Source organism: Natator depressus, chromosome 2 (assembly GCF_965152275.1).
Source record: "Natator depressus isolate rNatDep1 chromosome 2, rNatDep2.hap1, whole genome shotgun sequence".
Taxonomy (NCBI): domain Eukaryota; kingdom Metazoa; phylum Chordata; order Testudines; family Cheloniidae; genus Natator; species Natator depressus.
Window position 1 is genome coordinate 225,649,541 of NC_134235.1, and position 25,052 is coordinate 225,674,592.

The following is a 25,052-nucleotide window of genomic DNA, read 5'->3' on the forward strand; positions in this document are numbered from 1 at the left end:
CCTATCTGATTATAGGTTTTGGGAAATTTAGTAAAACCTTAAACTGTTCCCAATTATTCACATTTTTCTGTTTAACTTCTGTGTCCCAGCTGATTTGACTCATGATCGTTTTCAGCTTTGTGAAATTGGCCCTTTCAGTGCACCGTGTGCGTGTATGTATGTGTATATGGCCCTTTCAGTGCACCATTTGTGTGTATGACTTTATTCTGTTTCCATCTAACAAATGTGACTGAGTCATGATTGCTGATACCTAAGCAACCACTAATTTTAGTTCTGTGATCAATTTCTCTTTCACTGTCATGATGAGATGTAATATAGAATTTCCCCATGTTGGATGTAATACTTTTTGAGTTAGGAAATTATCCTCCATAATTTTTAGGAATTCCAAGAACTGCCTTGTCCTGGCATAAGACCTCCAGCATTCGTCACTTAGGTTGAAGTCCCCTATAATAATGACTTTTTTTCTCTACACATTATAATAGGTAGGTGGTTAAGGACGTGGTCCAAGTTTGATTAGTTTGATTGACTATGTTTGATTGACTATGATGGGATGGATGGGTCAAACCTGAGTGGCATGGTGTCCTGCCTTAACCACTTGAAATACTGGGAATGTGAAAGAAAAATCCTGTTTGTGGCTGAGTCATTTTGGAATAGAAAAAAAATGCAGCCCTGCATTTGGTGGGAGGGAGGGTAGGGGAGATATGTGGCTGGACCCCCGGGAGAAAGATCTGGAGAGGAGCAGCATGGACACCTCATCTTCTCCCTTAGCAGTCTCATGCATAGACATGGCTTGAGCAAAGTGGTGGGCCCTTAGTTGCCACCCCTCCCCCCACTGCTTGATTGGCTCATTTCTGGGCTGCACAATTGCCTCATTAACTTGTGAGAGTAGAGATGTCTTATAGTGCTGCTCCTGGTTGTGGGCTGTTTTCTTTCCCCAGTCACCCTTCCCCTGGGTTGTGTTCTGTCTTCCAGTTCCTACTGATTTCCTACTTAGCTATGCATTTTGGCAAGTGCTTTGTTAATGGTCTAGGAAGGGTTCTCCCGCACCCTCATTGTAGATGGGCAGCTAGTGGTTGTGTTTTTTGACCTTTTTTAGAGCCCCTTTTCAGAAGGTTTGTCTAGGGGTGAGGTACAACTATTGAGTTATTTGTTGCAGCTTAATTAAGGTAGAAAGAGGTCAGAGTTGCTATTACAGTCCTGGGCACTGATTAGGTGGTATCTAGCGGGACCCTTGTTTTTTCACTGCATGGTGAGGAGAAGCACTCCTTTCCTTCCTTCCTTCCTTCCTTCCTTCTTCACATCTGGAAAGGGAAATGGGGTCTGGGCCCACTTGGTCCTGATCCTTGGATGGATTTTCACAAACTCATGGATTTATAAGGCCAGACAGGACCACTGCGATAATCTAGTCTGACCTGCATAACATAGGGCTTTCCTGAATTAATTCGTGTTTCAGGTTCAATAGTTTAACTACAGCATATCTTTCAGAAAAACATCCAGTCTTGGTTTAAAGATTTCCATTGATGGAGAATCTGCCAGAATCCTTGGTCAATTGTTTCCATGGTTAATTTCATAGAGATCCATAGACTCGTAAAGTTTAAGGCCAGAAGGGCCCATTACATCATCTAATCTGACTTCCTGCTTCTTTCCAAATATAGAACAGAAATATTTATTGAACACTTCTTCCTTTTCTGAATCACTATTAATATCTAATAATGAGCCTATATCATTGTTAGAATTTATTTTGTTTCTAATATACTTTAAAAAACTCATTATTATTATACTTAATTCTGCCAGCCATGGACTTTTACCTGATGTCCTTCCCTTCCCTTATCCATTTTCTACACTTCATAATTTCTAATTTATTTTAGTTTTTCTCTCTTTTCCCTCTTTTCCATTTGTTAAATGTCATTTTTATGTATGCATTTATTTATTTTTAATTCTAATTGCTGGCTTTGCTTCACTACTGAACCAGAATGGGCGTTTAGCCAAAGTTTTCCTCTTATTTGATTGCTGAATCTTGGCTTTTTGGCCATCTAATAAACTCTTCTTAAATAGATCCTAATTTTCATTCACATTTTTCTGACTAAATTTTTCATCTCAGTCAATCTTGCTCATGTTTTTCCTCAACTTTGGGAAATTATCCATTTTGAAGCACCAAGTATATATTGCTGTCCTCTGTTTGGCCACACTGAATATTTTCAGGTCATGACTTCCTGTTTCTAGGCAACCACCAACTTCCATCCAGTGGTTAATTTGGATTTATGTATATTATGTGATCCTTGGATGTGTAAGCAGGAGAATATTGAGTAGGGCTAATACCCTAATCTTAAAAATTGCAATTATTTCTCATCTGGATTTCTCTGGCTTCAACTTCCAACTGTTGTCTGCTAGATCAAAGAGCCCTCTATTATCACATTTCTGTTTCCCATGTAAGTATTTATAGACTGTGATCAAATCACCGAATAACCTTCAATTTGATAAGATAGATAGATTGAGGTCCTTGAGGCTCTCACTGTGAGACATGCCTTCCAATGTATTAATAATCATGTCTCTTCTCTGAACCCGCTCCAATTTTTCACTCTCCTCCTTGAAATGTGGGTACCAGAAATGGACAAAGTATTCTATTAGCGGTCTCACCAATGCCAAATATAGAGGTAATACCACCACTCTACTCCTATTTGGTATTTCCCTGTTTATACATCCAAGGATTGCATAATATACATCAACCAAACTTCTAATTGCATTGAAAAAGGAAAGTTATTTGACAAGAGTTATTTTTCTGTGAGCCTAACTTGATTGCTTGATTACCCTCTTTTAAATCTTTATTAATCAAGTCTTGTGTCAGCTGTTTCAATATTTTGGCTAGTATTAAAATCAGGCTGACTGACCTGTAAATACTTGGGTCATTCTATTTACCCTATTAAAATATTGGCACAAAATTCCAGTTCTCTGGAACTTCCCCAGTGTTTCAAAACTTATTAAACATCAACATAACTACCCAAAGAGATCTTCAGGCAGCTCTCTTAAAACTCTTTGATGCAAGTTATCCAGACATACTGATTTAGTAGCTGTTGTTTAACATCCTCAGTTATTGAAGCAGCAGGCTAATGGCAGCCTTCTCTTAAGGATTGCTTTTCCTTTTATGGCTGTTTGTTTGCAAACCTATCCTAATGGATCGTTTATGCTGGGAGAAGCAGTTCCTCCAGAGGTTATTATGTTGTAACTAATAAAAATTAACTTTAACCAGATCTCTGTGTCGGTACGAGGTCAATATGTTTATGTTGTGAGGGTGCTTACACTAAAGCAGACCAGTGGCAACAAACTGAAACAGTCAAGAGTTTCTCTGCCAGTGAGGCAAAAATGACCAATGAAACCTTGCAAAGGGGCCATTATGGTGTCCTGTGTGTTGGTGGCAAATGTAAAATTGGTGCTTGGAATGTTCAAACATTGTCTGAAATAGCTACAGCCATTCTCCTCATCAAGCAGTTGAACACTGAGGTGTATACTGTATCTGAAGTGCACTGGCATGCAAGTGGTGAAAAGAAAGCTGAGGAGTATATGATTTTGTTCTCAGACAACCCTAATGGATTGCTGTAGCCAGCAGTGACCATTCTACTTTTACCCAAAGCCCAACAGGATTACAGTGTTGTTATTAGCATCCAATTCCATGATGGCTATGGGCATCTTACCATCATTGCTGTGTATAGTTCCACCGATACTAAGTCCAACAACACAGCTGCAGATATTTTTAAACCAGAAACTCCAGTCAATCTTTAATAAAACTCTGAGAAGTGATGTCATTGTGATTCTGGGTGACTTTAATGCACCTGTGCAAGTATGCTCAGGAAGTTTGATATAAGCAGAAGAATAGGAATGGGTAGTGACTGCTGAAATTTGAGGGTGCCTGTGACATCATGATCAATGACTTGCTCTTCCATCACCCTAAGTTTCACAAGCAGAACTGGTACAACCTGGATGGTTTCGCCAGGATTGCTATTGATCATGCCCTCATTGATAATCATTGACAGGCAACAGTTATGATTGTATGAGTGCCCAGAGGTGCTGAACTTGACATAACCATCAACTGCTGCTATCAAAAGTGTGCCTCCAACTTCAAAGACTGTTGCCAGCTCAGTGATGGAGCCTCAGCCCTTCGAACATCATCCATAAATCAGTGAGGAGATGCTCAAAGCAGTTGGAGCTAAGAAAAAAGCGAAGCTACAATTTGAGTCTTTAAAAACACCTTTCTTGAGAGCAAAAGCAAAGTCTTAATGAATTTGACTTCAGAATGTCATCAAGTCATTATATAAGGAAGATAAAGAATCCTCCGGTCAGCTCAGACAACCAGTTGAAAACAGGCTGCTGCCACGCATGGTCTCCACAACCTTTAAATCAACTTTGCAGCTGCAGGGGAAGGTGGGACCAGCTTGTCTAGTAAAGAATTGGGATGACAGCATCCTCCAGAGTCTGCAGGATGAGTTGCATCAAAGCGAAGATCATTTCAAGATACTCCACAATTGTTTATTGTCTGCAGTCTATCTTCCACTTGAAGAAGAGCAAGAAGCTCTATAAGATCCATCTTCCTTCAGTCAAGAAGAGATCTTGATCATAGTCCATAAGCTGAAGTCTGGGAAATCACAAGGGGTCTGTAATGTTACCCCCTGAATTGCTGAAGACACGTGAGAGTATTATTGTACTGTGGCTACATAGGCTCTTCCAGACCATCAAGTGCACTGATATCATCCCTGATGGCTGGAGGAAGGGGGGTTATTCTGCCTGTGTTTACGATAGAGGTATTACTCTCTTGTTGGTCCCAGGGAAAATATTTGCTTCCCTGTTAATATTTCAAATCATTTATGCACTTTGGAGCACATGCCAGGATACTCTGTGCAGCTGTAGACCTGGTTGTTCCACTGTCAACCAGATCTTTAACTTGAGATAGCTTTTTGAGAAGATGGCTGAACTTAATAAACTCTGAACATCACTTTTTATAGACTTCCACCAGACTTTCAGTTCAGTGCATTGAGCAAGTTTGTGGGATCCGATGAGGCATCTCAGAATCCCTGATAGAAGAGCTCTATAATGGGATGGAAAACTGAGTTCAAGTGAATGGCACATGCAAAGCGCAGTTTCCTACCTCCACAGGAGTTCGGCTAGGCTGTATTCTGTCACTATCATTGTTTAATATCAACTTAGGTTGGTTGATGGATAAGCTTCAGGAGGCAGCTGTTGGTGGCATTGAGCTGAACATGATTATGCTCCGAGATTTTGAATATGCCGGTGACATTGTCTTGTTGTCTTGGTTTGCTGAATCACTTCAGAAGATGGGCAATCTGGTCAGGCAAGAAGCAGCACTCATTAGTCTGCTTATTAATCTCGATGAAACTAAGTCCCTGGCCATTTCTGTCAAACAGCCTCTCACTCCAGATTACAATGAGCTCAGACATTAACCTGTCTAGACGGACCATCCAGTAGGTGGCAGCTGTCAAATATTTCATCAGCATCATAGACTGTCCTGGAGGATGCACAAAAGAAGTGGATGCTCATGAAGCAACTGCTGCTGCCATTTTCAGGTCCTTCAGTGGCCTCTGTGAGGATATCATGACATCAAACTTGCTACAAAGCCACAGATCTATAGAACTACAGTTCTAGCAACTCTGTTTTATGGAAATGAATGATGGTGCCAAGGAAGGCTGAAGAACACCAGATTGACAGTTTTGATGCTTGTTGTCTCATTTCAAGAGGCAGGACAAGATCAGAAATGAGGATATTCTGAGCCAAACTCAGCAACCTCCTCCATCAGCACTGGTTCAGTTTCTCTTGGCTTTCTTGGTGTGGATATAAAAAAAAAAGGAAGATCGGTGAATTCTGAAGTGTATGTACCAAGGAATGACACTACATGGCTGGCGATCACATGAGCACCAAAAGCGTTGATGGTGTGACATGATTGCCAGTGGTAGACGTATAATCAGACTATCTTAAGCACCTTGCTAGATTGATCTGGGGGAACTCAGTTTGCAAGGAGGTCACATCCCTTTGGGATTTGCAATAATGATGAAATCTCTGTGTATGATGCCTTATTCATTGTGGTATCTAGGCCAAGTGGGTTAGGATATTGTGCGTATTATTTGAACTTGACACAATTAATAAGTCTTTGCCGAGAGATGTCATAAATGATTACACTATTGCACTGAATAGGTCAATTTGTTCATTGTTAATTGCAGTGTCAGTGCAAGTAACTAGAGAAGTGTAATCCTGGTTTGCTCTGTGCAGTGTCTTAATGAAGCTCATAAATGGAATTGGGCCTGAACTTTACTACCATCTCTGAATTCAGGATATGAACAATCCCATATTTTAGAGGACTGGAATTCAGTGTTTATATTCTCCTCATTAAGCAGAACTGGATTGGAACTGCGCTTTGAACCAAGATTCTGGGTCTGGATCCTGGGGTTTGCTTCTGGCCCAAAGCAAATATTTGCATCAGACTGCAATATTAAATTTCCTGTGCTGCTTACCAGAGAGCTCCCTGTTTGAACAGAATCTCAGTCAAAACCCTTAATGAGACAAGCAGCTTTAGTACATGTTAAAAAACCATGAGATCGTAACATGACTAAAACCAGCATCAGCCATTATGCTAACTAGAAGCAAACAAAAACATGCTAAACTCATTTCTTGTGGTGCCACTGTCACTAAATAGGGTGTAGGACAGAACCCAGACAGCTGGTTGTGTATTTCTACTGAATAGGAGCAGAATTTCTCATTGTATAGTCCCTTGTAGATGACACTGTGAGAACTGCACCAGTCCGAGTATCACACTCCCAGGGCACTTCTAAATGCTGAATAGTATTCAAGTGCCTCATAGTACTAAATAGAGTAATAGCTCTTTACAGTCATCTCAAATTAATTTTATTCCAACCCTTGATCTTTAAAGGGCTTTGGATTAAAAAGTAATCATTTTAAAGTACCTGTCATTATGCTTAATCTCCACTGTAGTCAAATGTCTAAACGGCAGATTTGGCAAGAGACACTGCTGTCTAAGGTTCTGATCCTGCAAACATGTAAGTAGCATTAGTCTTATGAATAGACTTATGAATAGTCTTATGTCTTTTCTGACTCCCAACAGCCAGTGGTCCCTGTTCTAATAATTACAAGCAGCATCTAAACACCACATTCCCTCCTCTCTTAAGAAACTCTCCCAATTAAAATAAACATTGTTGTTCTAACCACAGGAACAAATATGAAACAAGACACTCTACTGGTGGCAGAAATATTACACTGAAAACACTGTAGATACTACATAACATAGTCTGTAGTGCAGACAGGTGGTCGTCTGGGGCTGACAGGCCATCTCTCAAGCCCCGGTTCCAGTGCAATGTCTTGTGGTGTTGATACTACGATGAAGTCATCCAATGCAGACTGGGTGTTGGCATAATCTCCTCTTGCTGCAAAGGCAGGTGCAAGATAAGACGCATTCCATACCCACCCATCAGAAAGTCGATAGGTGTAAGGTCCCTTCTTCTCTATGATTTTAAGAGGAGTTGTGAATATATGGTCACCTTTGCATAAAATTCCAGGTTTTCGTATTCTAACGAAGGAACCACACTCAAACTTTGGTTCCTTAGCACCCCGCCGCTTGTCTGTGAAAGCCTTATACTTTGCTTGATTCTGTTCAACTGTTTTTCTCACATCATCCTCGGTTGGGGCATCAGGTTGTGCATGTAACAATCCAGCAATGTTCAGTTTAGTATTCATCTGTTTCCCATACAGTAACTCTGTGGGTGATCTTTGCATTATGGCTTGTCGTGTGGCCCGGTATGCTTGCAAGAAATCAGTGGGGAAGGTTAGCTACAATCACCCTTCCAGTTTAGCCATTTGCAAACTCTCTTTCAAACTTCTGTTAAACCATTCGATTTCCCCATTGGCTTGAGGGTAATATAGGGATAACCTGCGTAAAATGTTTCTCTCTGCTACAAAAGTTTCAAACTGCAGGGAAGTAAATTGACTACCATTATCTGAAACCAGTTCTTTGGGATTACCTTCCCTGCTAAAACTGAAGAGAGGAACTTAATTACTATAGCAGAAGAGATTTGCGATGTAAACGCTACCTCAGGCCATTTACTGAAATAGTCTATTAAACTGATGGCATAATGGCAGTCACTTGGAGCAGTATCAAAGAGTCCTACAATTCAATCACCACTCTGTTGAGTGAGGAACAGGCTGTAATGGAGGGGTACATGTCACTGCTGTCTTATCATGCATCTGGCAAGTGACACAGGATTTTGTGAGTGCTTCAGTTTGAGAGTCCATCCCTGGCCACCAATACATATCCCGTAGTCAATGTTTGGTTATGACAATTCCTTGATGAGTATCGTGTGCCAGGTACATGAGTTTTGACTGTAATTCTTCTGGCACAAGGAGCCGGTGTGTACCTCGTAGCACACAGCCATCAAGCAAAGAAAGTTAATCCTGAACTCTAAAATAAGGCAGCAAAACTGGGTCAAGATTTTTATGGTTACTGGGGCCATCTTTGTCAGAAATTCCCGTAGTTTTTGTTGAATTGGACACGCTGAACAAGCAGCTTGAAATTGTTCTCTTGTAACTGCAGTAAGAGTGCTTCTAATAAGCGCAACTACTACATCCTTATCCTCTGGTGGACCATCTGGTGAAGGCAAAGGCAGGCGAGAGAGGCAATCAGCGACCACATTTTGGTTTACAGGCTTATATTCCAGTTCATAATTGAAAGAGAGTAGTCTTGCAGACCATCTAGCAATATGATATCCTGCTCTTCCCAGTCCTTTCGTGGTGAGCAACGTCGTCAAAGGGCTGTAGTCTGTGCGCAACTTGAACGTGCGGCCCCACAGGTAAGTTCTCCATTTTTCAGTAGCCCAGACACAAGCAAGTGCTTCTTTTTCGACTGTAGAATATTTTCTCTCAGCACTACTTAGTGTCCTTGAAGCAAATGCCACAGTCCTCTCTGTGTTGTCCTCATGCAGTTGTGTGAGAACAGCCCCAAGTCCATAATCAGAAGCATCAGTAGTTACAATTGTGGGCAATGCAGGAGCGAATAGTGCAAGTACTGGACTGTGTACAATCAAGTCTTTCACCGTTTCGAAACTAGCTTATGCTTCTGTTGTCCACACTAAGGTTGAACTTCTCCGTAGTAATTCTCGTAACTGTTCAATGACAGAAGCATAATTGGGAATGAATTTTGCATACCAGGAGGTAAGACCCATGAAGGAGAGTAAGGTTTGCAAATCTGTTGGAGGAGGAGCATTTGAAATTGCCAGGATATGATCTGGATCAGGTTTTAGTCCAGCCTGTGAAATTGTATGCCCAGAAAGCAGAGTTCAGTTTGTCTAAATTTGCATTTGGACCTATTGAGCTTGAGGCCTGCTTTGCTGATGCAGTTTAGTTCAGACTGCAGGTTATTGTCATGCTCCTTAGAAGTATTTCCAAACACGATAATATCATCCAGATAGCACTGAACTTCTTGTTGAGTCTTCAAAATCAATGACATCATTTTTTGAAAGGCACTTGGGGCAGATATGAGACCATATGGAACACGTTTAAAATGAAATAGTCCGTCATGTGTAATAAATGCTGTGAGGTCTCTGCTATCTTCATGCAACATAACCTGGTAGTATGCGATCTGCAAATCAAGAGTAGAAAGCATCTTTGCTCAATGGAGTTCTGCAAATACTTCTTCTATGTGAGGAAGAGGATGGCTTTCAAGCACAATAGCTTTATTTGGCTCCCTTAAGTCCACACAAAGGCGAATGCCTCCACCCTTCTTCTGCATCACTACTATAGGTGAAACCCATTCCGAGGAGTCAATCTCCTCATTAATATCCTTTTGAACAAGTTTCCTAAGTTCCTCTGAAACAGCTTCCCTGACTGAAAAGGGCGCCGTAACTTCTGTCGTACAGGCATCACATTATTCCACATTTTAACTTTATGCAGAAACCCATAAGCACAGCTGAGTTTCTCCTCAACCTGGTGTTGGGGGTCGCAGCTGAAACTGGTGTGTGTACCGCAAGAGTGCTGTGCTGAGGAAGATCAATTCATCCATTAACTACCCTGAGATTTAAAGCAACCAATAAATCTCTGCCAAGGATAGGAGTGCCTTTGTGGACAATGTAGAACTCTGCAGTTACACAGCAATCATCAAAAGTAACTATTGCTGGCAGACAGCCATGTACTGGAATATGGTTTTTCAAATAGCACACCAAGTGAAGCTTGGGTTCAGTAAGAGGCACATCTTTAAAGTAATGCAAATAGATGGAATCAGGTAGTATAGATACTGCTGAACCAGTGTCCAACATTAGCTGAATAGAGTGTGATTTGCCTGAGGGTATGGTGGAAAGGTTTACAGTGCACTTCATTTGTTCTGGACTATGTGCAGTAGTGATTTTGTCCACGCTCAGCACAGTAACAACTGGTATTGTAACTGCATGCGCCTGTTGATTGAACTGGCTGCTGCAACATGCTTTAGCAAAATGACCAATCTTTTTGCAATGATTGCACTGAGCTACTTTTGCTGGACATCCTGTGTAGCTTGCAAGGTGTTGGGGGGATCCACAGTGAAAGCATTCTTTTACTGTATTTTGAATTTGCTGATTCAGTGGTTTTTCATTAGTTTTCCTCTTGGAGTCGTTTGTCTGCAGCAATAGTGAACTTTTCTGCAAAGGAGTCAGTTTGGATTGTGCCTCCTGTATTCATGCTCATTATTTTGGCTTCAGCTGTAGCTGACTCAATCTGAGTAGCAATGGTTATTGCTTTTTCTAGTGTAAGTTGTGGTTCTAGAGGTAAGCGTTCTCTTGCATGAAGCATGGTTGTTTTCTCAATGAGCTGGTCTCTAATCATCTCATCTGCCATATTCCCAAAGTCACAAGTTACAATCAGACTCCTCAGGGAACAAAATACTGCATTATAGTCTCCCCGGTTTTCTGCTCACACTGGCGAAATCTGTAGCAATTAACTACTACATTCACTTTTGGTACAAAAAAGTTCTTTAATGTAGTGAGTGCAGTCTCATATTTATCATCTGCAAGGGGAAAATGTAAAATATATGCTACCCTTCTGCTCCAAGGCAGTTGATTAGCAGAGCACACTGTCTTACTTCAGAAATCTCTGTAGCAGTGATTGCAAGCAGATAAGTCTCAAACATATGGATCCAGGCAGTAAAAGCAATTGGAGGCTCACCTGGGCTTTGCAGAAAGGGTGCAGGTGGGTTCAGAGGCAGAAGATCCATCCTCATCACCAAAAATGTTGTAACAACCAGGCAAGGTACTAACAAACTTTAACAGGCCTTTATTCTTAAAGTGTAAACCTCATTACCAAGCTGCTGCTGCACCCTTGGTAGCTCTCACTCAGCCTCCTCAACTCCCTCCCCTCCTTCCTGTTTCCTGTCCTTTCAGACTCCCAACAGCCAGTGCTCCCTGTTCTAATAATTACAAGCAGCATCTCAACTCTACACCTGGCAACTTTATGCCTTAGTTTCCCTCCCTGCAAAATGGAAATAAGAATACTTACCTACCTTAGAGTATTGTGAGGATAAATGCGTTAATATTTGTTCAGTGCTTTGAGGTCTTTGGGTGGAAGCACGTTGTAATAGCCAAGTATGATTATGATTAGATGTTTTAATATTATACAGTGGCAACATTCAGGAATGAAAACATGCAATACCTCTTAGTTCATCACCTGCATAACTTTTGTGACATACAGTGTTTTTTTTCCAAAGAAATGTCTATCACTGTTCCAAAGATTAATTTCTCTCTTTGAAAAGAAATTTCTTCTAGACCAGAGGTTTCCGTTTAGAATCCTCACCAAGTAGTATATTTAGAAAAGTGACCTATCATATTTATATGTGTCTTCTGTAACACCAGTATATACTATCAGTGCCAAAACCTGCATAATACATTTTGGAAGAAATCTAAAAGCTTTCTTTTCCAATCTAATGACGATGATGGCCTAATGGATAAGACATGAGACTGGGAGACAGTAAACCTCAGTTCCATATGTCTATTAATGACTTGATGTGTGACCTTGGACAAGTCATTTCACTTCTGTGTGCCCCATCTTTTATCTGTTTTGTCTATTTATACTGTAAGATCTCTGGGCAGGGACTGTCTCTTGCTATGTGTTTGTATGACAGCAATTTGGTCTCAAGTCTCACAGTGTTTGTTGCTCTTCTTAAATCCCAGCTCTTGGAGATATTCTATTACGTGAGAATCTTTGTTTTCATTTAAACAAAAACTAAAAAGTTTCTAGCCTCCTGTTTGCAGTGAATCACATGAAAATGTGAACCAGAAAGGCTAAAAAAACAAAACCAAAGCAAAAAAACAAAAACCAGAAGGCAAATAAAGAGCCTCAAATTTATTTATTTTTAAAATCACATGATTTTTATGCCCATCTCATGAGTTTTTAGTTCTGACTGAGGTCTGTTGATATTGAAATATTGAATAGCTGCTCAGTAAGTGAGCACCATCTATGCTACGCACTGAATGAGGTGGGGTCTTGTGGAAAAAATAGTATGTGATCATTTAATTAACATGTTAATTAAAATGTATCACAATGCATACACACAAGACATACAGTAAAAGGGAATATTTACCTAGTCTGTTTAGCCTGTTACAGTGTAAAGTCAAAATTAGATGGCAGTGTTAGTTTTACAAATTATTTTTCTCTTCTGATTTTGCCTGTCTTGAATGAGAAATTCTTCCTTCATTAAACAGGATAAATATACCTATGTGCTGTGCCTACCAAACTGTCATGTCTGTCTGTTCCTAAAATAAGCCTGTCATGCTGGCTGGAGTGGACTACTACTGTGAGCCCTACCTCAGGGCAGACTGTCAGAAAACAGGGCAGATGCCCCCAAATTGGTGGCGTGTTCTACAATTAGATTTCACCAAGCCAGTAACAGATATGAAGTCCTGTATACTATAACAGTCTTACCATGGAGTTAGACAGTCCCCTTCAACTCTCCAGCCTATCTTGCCACTCAGACAAACTGAACTTTGTGGTAATGGTCACTTAAACCAAAAATCACACTACATCAGATTTCTCCCAGTCCCAAGAGACCAGTCACTTGCCCCAGTTCAATTTGTACTTCAGATTGCACACCAAAGACAGTGTTGGCAGCTATTTCTGTAGTAAACTAACCAAAGGTTTACTAGCTAAGAAAAAGAATGAGAGTTATTGAGAGGTGAAAGCATGTAAAATATATGTACAGGTGAATTACACTTTGTAATTCCAAATGGTGACTGCGATGTAATAAACTGCCAATTTCTCAAAAATTTTTCAGGGCTACCCACAATAACTCTGGGGATTTCTGTCTTCTCATTCAATTATTCTGCCCTGTTAGAAACCAAACAGTCCAGAAATAAAACATCTTTCTTTGAATCCATATTTATATCTTCTTTTCACAGAAGACAAGGAGACAGTCTCTCTATCCACCTGGGCTTTTCCTTTTATGATGATGATGGGCGAGGACTGCACTTTGCACCTCTGACTTTAGGTCATCACCACGATGGACGTTTGTTTTGGAATTAGCACCTTTTCTGAAAAAGTCCTTTATTAGCATTCCCCAAGGCTTCTTTGATGTCTGATGAGTTATTTAGTTACAGAGCTGTAGACAGTGTAAATGTTTGCTATTACATTATAACAGGAACAGGTCAGTGAAAACAATGCATGTAACGTCCCATTAGTTTTATGAAGTTTAAACACTCAAAACACTAATTGCCTTGATCTATACTAATACACAAATGAATTGACCTGAATACACTCTGACATGACCTGGTCTGCCACCCTCACGAAGCCCACATGATTGAAATCACAGCTAGTTCTATTACATGGGTGTTGTAACGGATTTCCCCAGACCCACTGACTAGTGGAATGGAAAGCGAAAGAAAAAGTGTTCTGGAGCATTGTGCTCTATCTGCATTAAAGGATTGCTGGATTTAAAGACAATGTGGTCGTGTTCACATGAACACCCCGTGCTTACACACTATTTTGCTTTAGTAGATAGACTCCCAAGAATAGGTTCTTATTTTTAGTTTGAATTTAGTTTATATTTTTTAAAAGGTTCTAGTCTAGGTTCAGGACTCTTGTTGTTGACATTGTGCGGCTCAGTGTTACAAATGGATTCCTCGTGGCTTTACTTATTTCGCTTGCTAGGTGTACCTAAAGCTAAACATTCATCACATGCTCCCAAAAGTGTAGGTTTGAGGTAAGGAATTAACAAATGTCAAGAAATGACTTCTTGGGGAAGAGGTAGTCTTCCACTTGTTTGAAGATAGTCTGCAATCTCCCCTCACTAAGGATCCAGTTCAGTAAAGCACTTAAGCATGTGAATTTGACTCATTGATTTTACTCTTCAGAAACCGAATTGAACCAAAGCAGAGTAAGGGAGGGTTCATTAGGAGCCTGAGTTGACCAAACCATCTGACCTTCAAATTCAGTTTTGTTTGTATCTGGTTTATATTTGAGGCACTATTTTGTTACTGTTGTCTGAAATACTGCAGTTTGTCCACACTTAATATAAGCATTAATCCTTTTAATCTAGAAATTAGGCTGGCATTACTACAAGAATAATTTCACATTGTATTTTAGAATCTGTTGTGCAATCAAGTAGTGGCACATTAAGAGGAATAGTGTATATGGGAATACAGACCTTATATACATTTTATTTATTTTTAGTTTAAATTGGTTCTGTCTTGATAAAGCTTTATAGTAACTTTTCTCTATCAAGATGGATATTTCCAAAGATAAGATGATTTATGGCCTAGTTGCTAAATTAAAAAAAATTACCATAAGTTGTCTTGTTTGCAAAATAAATGGTGACTTTAGGTCATAAAATGTTCAAATGTATCTTTAATCTTTTGATGGATGAATGTTGAGGGGCTGTTGGTTGCTAGAGTCTCTTCAATCAGTTATTTTTATATAAGATTTTAATTCACACTTTCCATAAACTGGTGAAATAATGTCATCTCAAGACCTTTTCTCCTGACTGAGGCCATGACAGCTACTTCAGAAATGTTCTCTGTTCCGTATTTTTCATACTTTTGGGGATGCAGATGTCTCCAAATATTTTTTTTTAATTGCTGGCTTAAGCAGGACTTTCCCAAAATTGACATTAGCTATGGATAACTTAACTCGATCCTGATTAGACTAGGTTGTATGGTTTCAAGATAGGCCTTGTACGTGATTTGCCCAATGCCTTGTAGGAAGCTGCTGGAAGGAGGAGTAAAAAACAAAGTTTGCAAACTATAAGAATCAAGAGTGCAAGAAACCCCACCTTTCAGGTCAACAAACCACCTGAAGGAAGACTGACACTCTTGAAACCCTAAAGCTAGCTACCTTAGGGAGAGGTGGTCAAGACATCAACAAACAGGCTACACTTGTCTTTGAGCAGTCTTCCTGCAGCCAAAGAAAGCCCACTAATAAGTGCTGTTCCAGCAACATCACCCTCTGGTTCATTGTCTGCAGTTCCCGCTAGAACTGGGGGAAATGGTTTTCCCATCCCATGAAAATTCTGAAGATTTCAAATATTTTCCTATTTCATATCAAGACAAAAAGCAAGATCTTTAACATTTTTCACAAAAAGGTGGAGAGAGACTGAATAGCCACTTGCCTGATACTTAAGAGCACTCACCTGGAGTGTCGGAGACCTACGTTCAAGTTCCTGCTCTGAATCAGGCAGAATAGAGACTTGAATCTATATCTTCCACTGCCCAGAATAGAGACTTGAATCTTCCACTGATTGTCCTAACCTCTAGTCTATTACTTATTCTGAGGTGGGGTTCTCTCCCAAATTAAAAATCACTGCATCAAAGCATTCCTATCCAGCTCTATTTCCAATTTCTATGCCAGGACAATCCAGAAGACTTCACTCTTATCTTTCGTATCTTATTTTTCCTTTTTTCTATTTTTTTCTTTTGTCTTTTTGTTTTTATTCCCTTGGCGACACACCAGCCTTCTTCTTCTTTAATTTTAGGATACGAAAGTGCAGTTGTATGCATGCATGCATTTGAGCACCAGTGAAGTCCATACAAGGAAGGTGCCAGAAAAATGTTCCCCCAGTTTAAAAAGCCTTAACAATAATCTTATAAAATACTTAGTAAAATGGGCTCTGTATTTTGTGTTTGAGTCCTAAGAAACTTAAAGCCACCAGCTGTAAACTGTCAAACAAGTCACCAAACTTCCACTTAAAATCTGGATTGTAATATCTCAGGGGGAGAGGAGGGAGAAAGGGTTAGCTACCACACTAGAAGTGAAATCTAATGAGGAAATTTTATAATTGGCTTTGAGGCTCTAGTTAAACACGAGATAATTTGGTTTCAGTATCAAAATATTTAACCAGTTCCAGTTTACAGGTTTGATTAACATGGGTAAAATTCGAAAGTTGAGGTTTGTAACCAACCAGATAGGTACTTTCTTAGTTTCCTTTTTAGAATTTATATGGATTGATTATTTGTTATATTGATCTGATTACTTTACTAATTGGATGATTTAATTCCCGTACAACACTGATGCTAACCTGTTGATTTGTTTTTGATTTTATAGTTGCAATGCTTTATTTTTCATTTAGTATGAATAACAATAGTTTAGCTGTGATGATTTTTTAATTTATCTTTGTTTACTATTTTTAATCATTTACAAAACTGATACTAAGTCACATTTCAGTCAATAAGCAACCTGGGTACAGAACCTTGGAGGACCTGGATAGGTACCAGCTGGTCAGCCTAAAACACCATGAGATGGCATTATCATTAGTAGTAGTAGTACTGTAGTGCCTAGGAGTCCTGGTAATAAACCGGGAGCCCATTGTGCTAGGTGCATACATGTATGGTTCCTGCGACAAGGAGTTTGCAATCTAAGTATGCAAAAAGAAACAACAGATGGATACAGACGGAGGAGTACAAGTAAACAATGAGATAATATTGGTCAACCCTATAGGCAGTCGTCTCTGCATACCAACAGCCTAACCTTTGCGTTCTTTACTTAACTTGCAACTTCAGATAAGCAAACTATTTTGGACCTTAAAGGTTGGTCTGAGTTTTAGTTGAAGGTTTGAGTCAGTTCCTATTCTGTCTAAGTATATACCTGCATTCCTAAATTAAATGCATGGTCTACTGCTTCCTTTCTTTTATGTTCCATCTCTTCACTCTTGGGTACAAGTCATCTGGGCTTGGAGACTTAGCTGTTTTAGCTTCTTTATTTACCTCTTTTGGTGTAACCACCGGTGTCAGAAGTTTGTCTTTTTCTTTGCTGCTGGCTCCCTTGGAATACAGAACATGGTTTCATATTTTTCCTGCAGGCCCTCCTGAGGAAAAACTAAAGGAGAAATAGTTTTCCTTGCCTATCTGTTGCTTCCTCTCTAATTATGTTCCTTCAATGCACCTACAGTCAACTCCACCAAACCCTGGCTCCTTATAGATTTGCAAAATATTATTCATCATCTTGTCATTTTTCATCAAGATTTTCTTAATCATTCTCTTCTTCGTCATCTACGCTATAACTTCTTTTGGCATCAACAGCACTGTTGATTTATATACCCCATATCAACTTATATTTTCCTTGATCACACCCTGAACTTCCTTGTTGTTTTATATTTCTAGGGTATTTGTTTCTCAGTGGTTTTCATAATGGCATATTTTATCTAATACTCTCCACTTAATATCCCCCGAAATTAGCTCTTCACCCCCAATGGCCAAATGTTACATAAGCCTTTAAAATATGTGTCAAAGATTCTAATCAATCTCTTATGGAAATACCATATACAGTCAATAATTGTTTATTATTAAAAATAAAAATGGTACTAAAACATATGATAAAGCTTGAAAATGATGGACAACATAAAACAGTGCAGAAAAAGATAGAAATAGTATTAGGTTAATTTATTTAGGATATCTGAAGTTTTCTATACCCTCAATTTTCAGGATTCAGCATTTTAATGCCCATAAATTATTGTTTATTGCCATAAATTAACAACACTTTTTCCAAGGGACTCAGATGAATTTGAGTCTAAAATGTATGTTAACTTCTGTGTTGTGATCAGATGCAATTGAGCTTTATGGCCAGAAAGGCTATGGCATAAGTGTACTACTTGCTGAAGTTTCAGGTATTCTTTGAGGACAATGTGAGTGATGCTTAGGTTACCATGGCTGTCCACAGTTTTATTAAATCCATTTCATATGAATAAATAATAAATCTCTGTATAAAAGAACTCCTCAAACAATTTTGTTTTATAAAAATAATGTATATATTGCAGGAATAAAATACCATTAAATTTGAGCAATTATATTTAGGAGAGTGGAGTCTGTTATTTTTTTCATTTTTTTGTGTCACATATTTGTCAGGATTTCAGTAATTTGCCGCAACGCTTCTCATTTCTCATCTGTCATCTTTCCACTTGCTTGAATATCTAGATATATTTCATTTAGCATTACACACATTTTCTTAAATGTTTACTTTTCCTTTAAATTAACGCCTCTGTCTTATCATTTTGGGGATGCAGTGAATGTATTTTCACACTTAACTAGGCTGTCGTATTAGGTCTTTTTCACAGAGGTCCTACTTTCACCTGTTTGATACTATCTTTTAATGATAAAGGCTACATTTTAGTCACGGGTATTTTTAGTAAAAGTCATGGACAGGTCACGGGCAGTAAACAAAAATTCACGGCTCGTGACCTGTCCATGATTTTTACTATATACCCCTAATTAAAACTTGGGCCAGGGGCCACAGGTGCTCTGGGGGACCAGGCCGGGGATGCTGCGGGTGCTGGGGAGGGTGGCCTGGGACCCTCACTGGTGCGGTGGGGAGCGAGCGGTGGCTTGGCCCAGGACCCCCGCTGGCACTGGTGCCGGGGTGCGGTCAGAGCATGTGGCCTGGGCCCCCCGCTGGTGCTGGAGGGGGGGCAGGCGGCAGGCTCCCTACCTGCTCTGACTGGCATGTCCCTTCAGCTCCTAGGGGGAGGGGCGGCCGGGGGGCTCTGTGTGCTGCTCCTGCCACAAGCACCAACTCCGCAGCTCCCATTGGATGGGAACAGCAGCCAGTGGGAGATGTGAGCACAGTGCCTGTGGGCGCGGGCAGTGCATGGAGCCTCCAGGCCCCTCCGCCTAGGAGAGGCAAAGACATGCCGGTCTGAGCTGGGTAGGGAGCTGGCTGCAGGGATATGCCGGAGGGAGCCAGGTAGCACCCCCCCCCTCCAGGTAAGCACTGCCCTGAACCCCAACACCCTACCCCAGCCCTGAGACCCCTCCCACACACCCGAAGTGCTGCTGTTGGCCCAAGGGCTTCCTGGCTTGGGCAGCCCCTGAGCCAGCACCAGCCGCTGCAGAAGTTACGGAAAGAGTCAGAATCTGTGACCTCCATGAATGAAGCACAGCCTTACTTATGATAGTTGATAATAATAAGGTAGATCTTACTAGTAATTGAAGCATTGAGTGGGATTTGGAAGATCTAGGTTCAATTCCTGTTTCTGACATAAACTTTCTGTGAGATCTTGAATTTCTTCATGCCTCAGTTCCCAATCTGTAAAAAGAGGATAATAATACTATTTTTCTTCCACTTTTTGCCTCTCCTGTTTTATTTAGACTACAAATCATACAATGTGTTTGCGCATGTGCACAGTGCCTGGCCCAGTGAAGGCCTGATCCTTGCTGATGACTCTATGTGCTACTGTAATGAAAATTAAATAATAAAAAATCACCTAATCTCATACCCTGTTACCCACCTGTCTTTTTCCTGGATACCTGTCTGGCACATTGTAGAAATGTTTTGTTTTAGAGCCTTGTTCTTTTACTTACATTCTGGAAAGTTTTTCCACAGTCTGATTAGCTGGTGGTGGTTATGTTCAGAAATACAAAGTGAAACATCTCTTTCAATATTTCAGCTGCTAAATGTGACTTTGAAACAGACAGCTGTGGCTGGTTTGAGACTGTTAGTGCAGATGGATTTGACTGGATAAGAAGCTCCAGAAGTGCACTTCCATCTGCTTTTCAGAAACAAGCCCCACCAGAGGATCATACCTATAACAAATCTGAAGGTAAGACATAAACAGGTCCTTGATGCAGATACACATACACCAAACTGCCTGCCATTAAATCAGGGGCAGTAACCCCTGTTGAAATCTTCTGTGTGTTACACTGGCTCTGTGTATGAATAGTTCTTTTCTATTTTTTTCCCCCAAACAGGTCATTTTATGTTTGTTCTGAGGAACAGCAGCAGCTTTTCACAGGTTGCTCAAATACGAAGCCCCACGTTTAGCCAGGCTGGATCAGGCTGCACAGTGTCCTTCTGGTATGAATTAAGTTTTATTTTAAATTTATGGAACATCTGACATTGCTTCTGTTGGATTGAAATTGAGGTTAGAATTTCTAGTGGTGTACATCTCCCTCGGCAATATTTATTGCCTCCTTTTACTCTTTAGTTGCACAGACTTTGTTGTAACCACTAGGCAACAATAAGCGGAAGCATTTGGAAAAACAGACCTGAGACACAGGACTGTTTTAGTTTTTGATCTTTTAGACATAATCCTTTAAAATGTTTTTTTTTCCCAGAGTAATACACAGAAATCCCATGGTGATTCCAATAATACAGTTCTACTAAAGATGGGTCAATCTCAAAATGTTAAGGAGATTCAGTCTGGAATAACTAACCACACAAAAGGCTAGTGGCTCATCAAGGCCTCTGGGAGATTCTAAATCAAGCTGTAAATCTCAGAACGACAGGCTTTATCAAATGATTTAGTGAACAAAAAAAAATGTTAAATGCAGGATGGTGGGGAAAGTTAACTAAGATTTGTGTGTTAAAGTTCAGGGTGGTGCTTATTTTTAAATGAACAAGTTTGTTGTTGCTGAAATTTTGTTCAGTGATAAAATTCAGAATTGGTTTTCTGAAGAAAGAGTTAATTGGAAATGACCTCATCTCTCTTCTTATCAATGAGTGGTACTGTAGTCAATGGGAGGCAAGTCTGTTTAGTGGTTAGAATATGGAGGTCAAAAGTTCCGGTCTTATTCCCAGTTCTGGCATTGACTTGCTGTGTCACTGTTGTACCAGTCACATAATTTCTGTTTCTCTAGATGTAAGAGGGATATAGTAATACTAAACTCATGGGGATGTCATAAGCATTAATGTTTAAGTGCTTTGAGATTGTTAGATGAAGTGCAAAGTGTCATTAATAATTATGGTGAAAGAAAGACATGTTCTTGCATTCATTAGATTTTTGCTTTCCTTCAATGAAACTTTAAATTTATCTGTTGAATTACATTCATACAATTAATATTTTGCCTGTGAGTGTGTTGTGTTCATTGGTTACTATGAAGGAGAATTTCTCTGTACAATTGTGGATTCTAAGTTAATTAAGAATCGTTCCTCCATCATAGTCTTAACTTCTTCAGAAGTGTCCATGATTCATCTATCAGCCAAGTCTGCCAAAGCAGATAAGCTAATATAGCTATGGTATGACAATGAGATCACATACAGAATGGTGTGAATTGCTGCTGAACTGGATGTGGGCTCTGTGGACTGACTTCATTCCAGGGGTGATTCCATTAAATTCCATAGAATTATAACAGAGCTGATACTGGCCCAGTATATTTAACATGATTCATCTTCATCATTTGCACCTTTTGACTTTTTCTGCTGCCTTTTCAGGTATTACAATTATGGACAGTCAGTTGGAGCAGCAGAGATGCAATTACATGTTCATGGACTGAAAAATGCTACTGTCCTCTGGAGGGTATACTATAATCAAGGAAAGCAGTGGTTAAAGGCTTTCGTTCAGCTCGGCCGCCTCCCATGGCCCTTCCAATTATCACTGTATAAAGTCAGCCTTGGATTTTATGATGGTGTCTCAGCAATTGATGATATAACTTTTGAGAACTGTGCTCTTCCACCTCCAGCAGTAAGCTGTGAAGGTCCTGATCATTTCTGGTGCAGAGACACAAAGGCTTGCATCGACAGTTTATTGGTGTGTGATCTCGTGGATAATTGTGGGGATGGATCTGATGAGGACAATTGCAGTAAGTACTTTCAGTTCTGTTCCTTGTCCAATAACAAAGTTGTTATAATGACCAGTTTCAGCCCTGGAAGTTGCACTGCTTACACTAGGGATGAATAGATCTATTGTTGAAATACAATCTTCAAATGATTGACTGGTGCCATATGCACCTGATGAGATCTAGAAGTTAGCTCTTTGTAGAAAATGAAAACAAATCTGCACAGACCAATCTTCTTTATTAGAAATGTGGCCATATTTCTGTATTTTCTATAAAATATAGAAAAGCACTCCTTGTTCAGAATAGAATTCTCAGAGTGGTAATATGATCTGTGCTAGGGTTTTTTGTTGTTGTTGTTTAATATGTTAACTTTCCTTAAATAGATGAAGCACGGTGAAGATCTATATTTATATGAGATGTTGACATACTGTGGGGAATAATATCCTCCAATTCTGTATATTATGGAGGCAATAGTGAGACGGTTTCCCCCCACCCACATGGTGCCACCTGGAACTGGGGTTCCACTGAGCCCTCGGACTCAGCAGCCTGGGCTCCCTCTCAACACTGTGCTGCTGTGACAGGCAATAGACCGCTCCCGGTCTTACACCCCCACCAGTTACATGCAGGCTTTGGCCAGCCACTACATGAACCAACAATAGAGAGGCTACAGCCAAGATAACCCCCAGCTTCCCAAGCTAGGACCCCAGAGCTGTATTGTCCTGCCCTGGTCAAAACCCTGACCAGTACGAATTTATTACTCAGTTTGCCTCTCCTTTAATATGGAGAGGAATATGCAACAAACTTGTTTAACCAAACTACGATTTTTCCCCAGGCACTTCACTTAAAGGCACACTAAAACATTAAAACATAAAACAAGCTTATTAACTGCAAAAGATAGATTTTAAGTGATTATAAGTGCTAGCAAACAGAACAAATCAGATTACCTAATAAATAAACAAAACTGCAAACTAAGCCTAGGATACTAGAAAGATTGGATATGAATGCGCAAATTCTCACCCTGACTGATGATACAAATAGGCTTTCAGATTCTCAAGGCACAAGCTGCACTTGCTTTGCAGCTTGGGCTCCCCACCCCCGTTCCTAGTCCTTTTCTTTCGGAGCTTCCCTCAGCTGTTGAGTTGTGGGGGAGTGAAGAAGAACAGATGATGTCACTCCCTGCCATCTATACCTTTTCCATATGGCGGGAACCATATGTTTCAAACTTGGTTCCCAGACCAGTTTGTGGAAAAATACAGGCACCCAAAATGGAGATCAGTGTCATGTGGTCTGGTCACATGCTCTTGCAAATCTTGCTGAGTCATAGCAGCCATTACTTACAAGCTGTCTGGAGTGTTCTCACGATGTCTAGGCTGGAAGCATTTTGCCTCATGCATTGTTATACCAATAAAATAAAAACCAGCAGGATCTTATTAAAGGGGATAAGGCAAAATGCCACATTTATTGTGAATACAGAAAGAATCATAGGAAGCCATTAGTTATAGCTATAACATTCCATTCAATTTCATATTTATTCACACGTTCATTCATACACACACACACAGAGGTTCTGCAAGGTTGTTATCATAGTTACCAGCCTTAGAGTTGCTCGTGCCAAGCCACTGGGGAGGTGGCCTGGACATGAGGAGGGAGCAGGGCCTTGTCAATGCTCATCTGATGCTCCTGGAAGTTAGTTTGCAGAATCAGACCCCAAAGTTCTCAGTTTCTAGAGACCATTTTTATAGGAATTTATTCCTATGCCAGGCTGTGGGAATTGCTTCATCATGCTGTTGCTGAATCAATCAGCAGATGGCACATTCCTGACGGCTCTGTGCTGCCAGATGTTATCTTGTTCTTTGGTTCTCCCATCCTTGGGTCTGTTGGGCAGATTCCAGTCTTCCCCCCGGGGGGTCCTCTGGTTTTTCGGATAGAGGGAGATTTGTGATGGTTTCACCCTGCCAGTGGTTGAATTTTTGGAAGGTGCCACTCTTACTGAAAGTGATGTCTTGTGGAGAGTCTGCTTTATCTCATTTCCTACCACAATCACTTTGTGATCCATAGACCTCCAGTTCAAGTCACAGCTGAGCCAGATAATTTGCAATTGAAGAGGCATCAGATGAGGCTTATTCTTTCTTTGGCATTTGCTCACTCTGTTATCTTTTTCATTCCTGAAATGCAATACTTCCTGCTTTCCTAAATCAAGTAACTTATTTTTGTCAGGCTGCATTTAATCCTATACAGAGGTGAAAAGGTGCAGTGTTAATGGAAAACTTCTGTTAATTTGAAAATAAATAGATTATTCCTTAATGTAATGGAAAAAAAATTGTGACTCATCAATAGTGTTTTTGCTAATATATAACCTTATGTAAAAAAACTAAAATCACTAAACAGATTTAATTTTGCCTAAATCCTGATACTAACATTAATTTACATGGGCTGTCTTGTTATATAAAATGCAGAAGGCTATGAAAAGCAGTTAGACACCAAGACTGATCCTGGGGAAAGTCTAATCTGGTACACAAGTCAAGAGGAAGAGGCTTCATGTTGATGGTGAGATAGGAAGCCACAGTGCCACCATAGGATGGAGGAGCTAAGAGGTGGGCACACAATTGGAGGCCACGTTGTAAATTGGTGTGCACACAAATGGAGGCTAGGATGAGAAGCCTTTAATATGTGGCCATAATCTTTCTGGGTTATTAGTATTAATTGCTTCATTTTTCCTTTAATAAAGTTTTACTGTTGCACAAGGTGGTGTGAGCTGTTCTCAACATGAGTATTCACTCTGTGGTGTATTGATGATTATGATTCTGTATTCACACTGTAGATTCTATACGAAGGTATCCTCCTTTTTCTCACATTCCCACACACTTTCACTGCTTTTGCTTTTCTGTTTTTTTTTTCTTCCCCCAATTCCCAGGGTAACAAGTTGAACAAATATAATACTATAATATAACATTTACAATGGTAAACAGAGCCCAGAATGTATGCAACCAGGAGATTTGTCATTTGGGGTTGAAATCTTGCAGAAAAAAGCACATTACATTTTGCACC

The 25,052-nt window shown here is 40.1% G+C and overlaps 1 protein-coding gene across 1 annotated transcript in view; it reads left to right on the forward strand.

Moving 5' to 3' along the window:
* MALRD1 (MAM and LDL receptor class A domain containing 1) overlaps window positions 1-25,052 on the forward strand; it is a 450,886-nt gene that overhangs the window by 85,729 nt on the left and 340,105 nt on the right. The window contains 3 exon segments of the mRNA XM_074946044.1: window positions 19,898-20,050; window positions 20,199-20,304; window positions 21,661-22,028. Of these exon segments, the coding sequence (XP_074802145.1) occupies window positions 19,898-20,050; window positions 20,199-20,304; window positions 21,661-22,028 (627 nt within the window).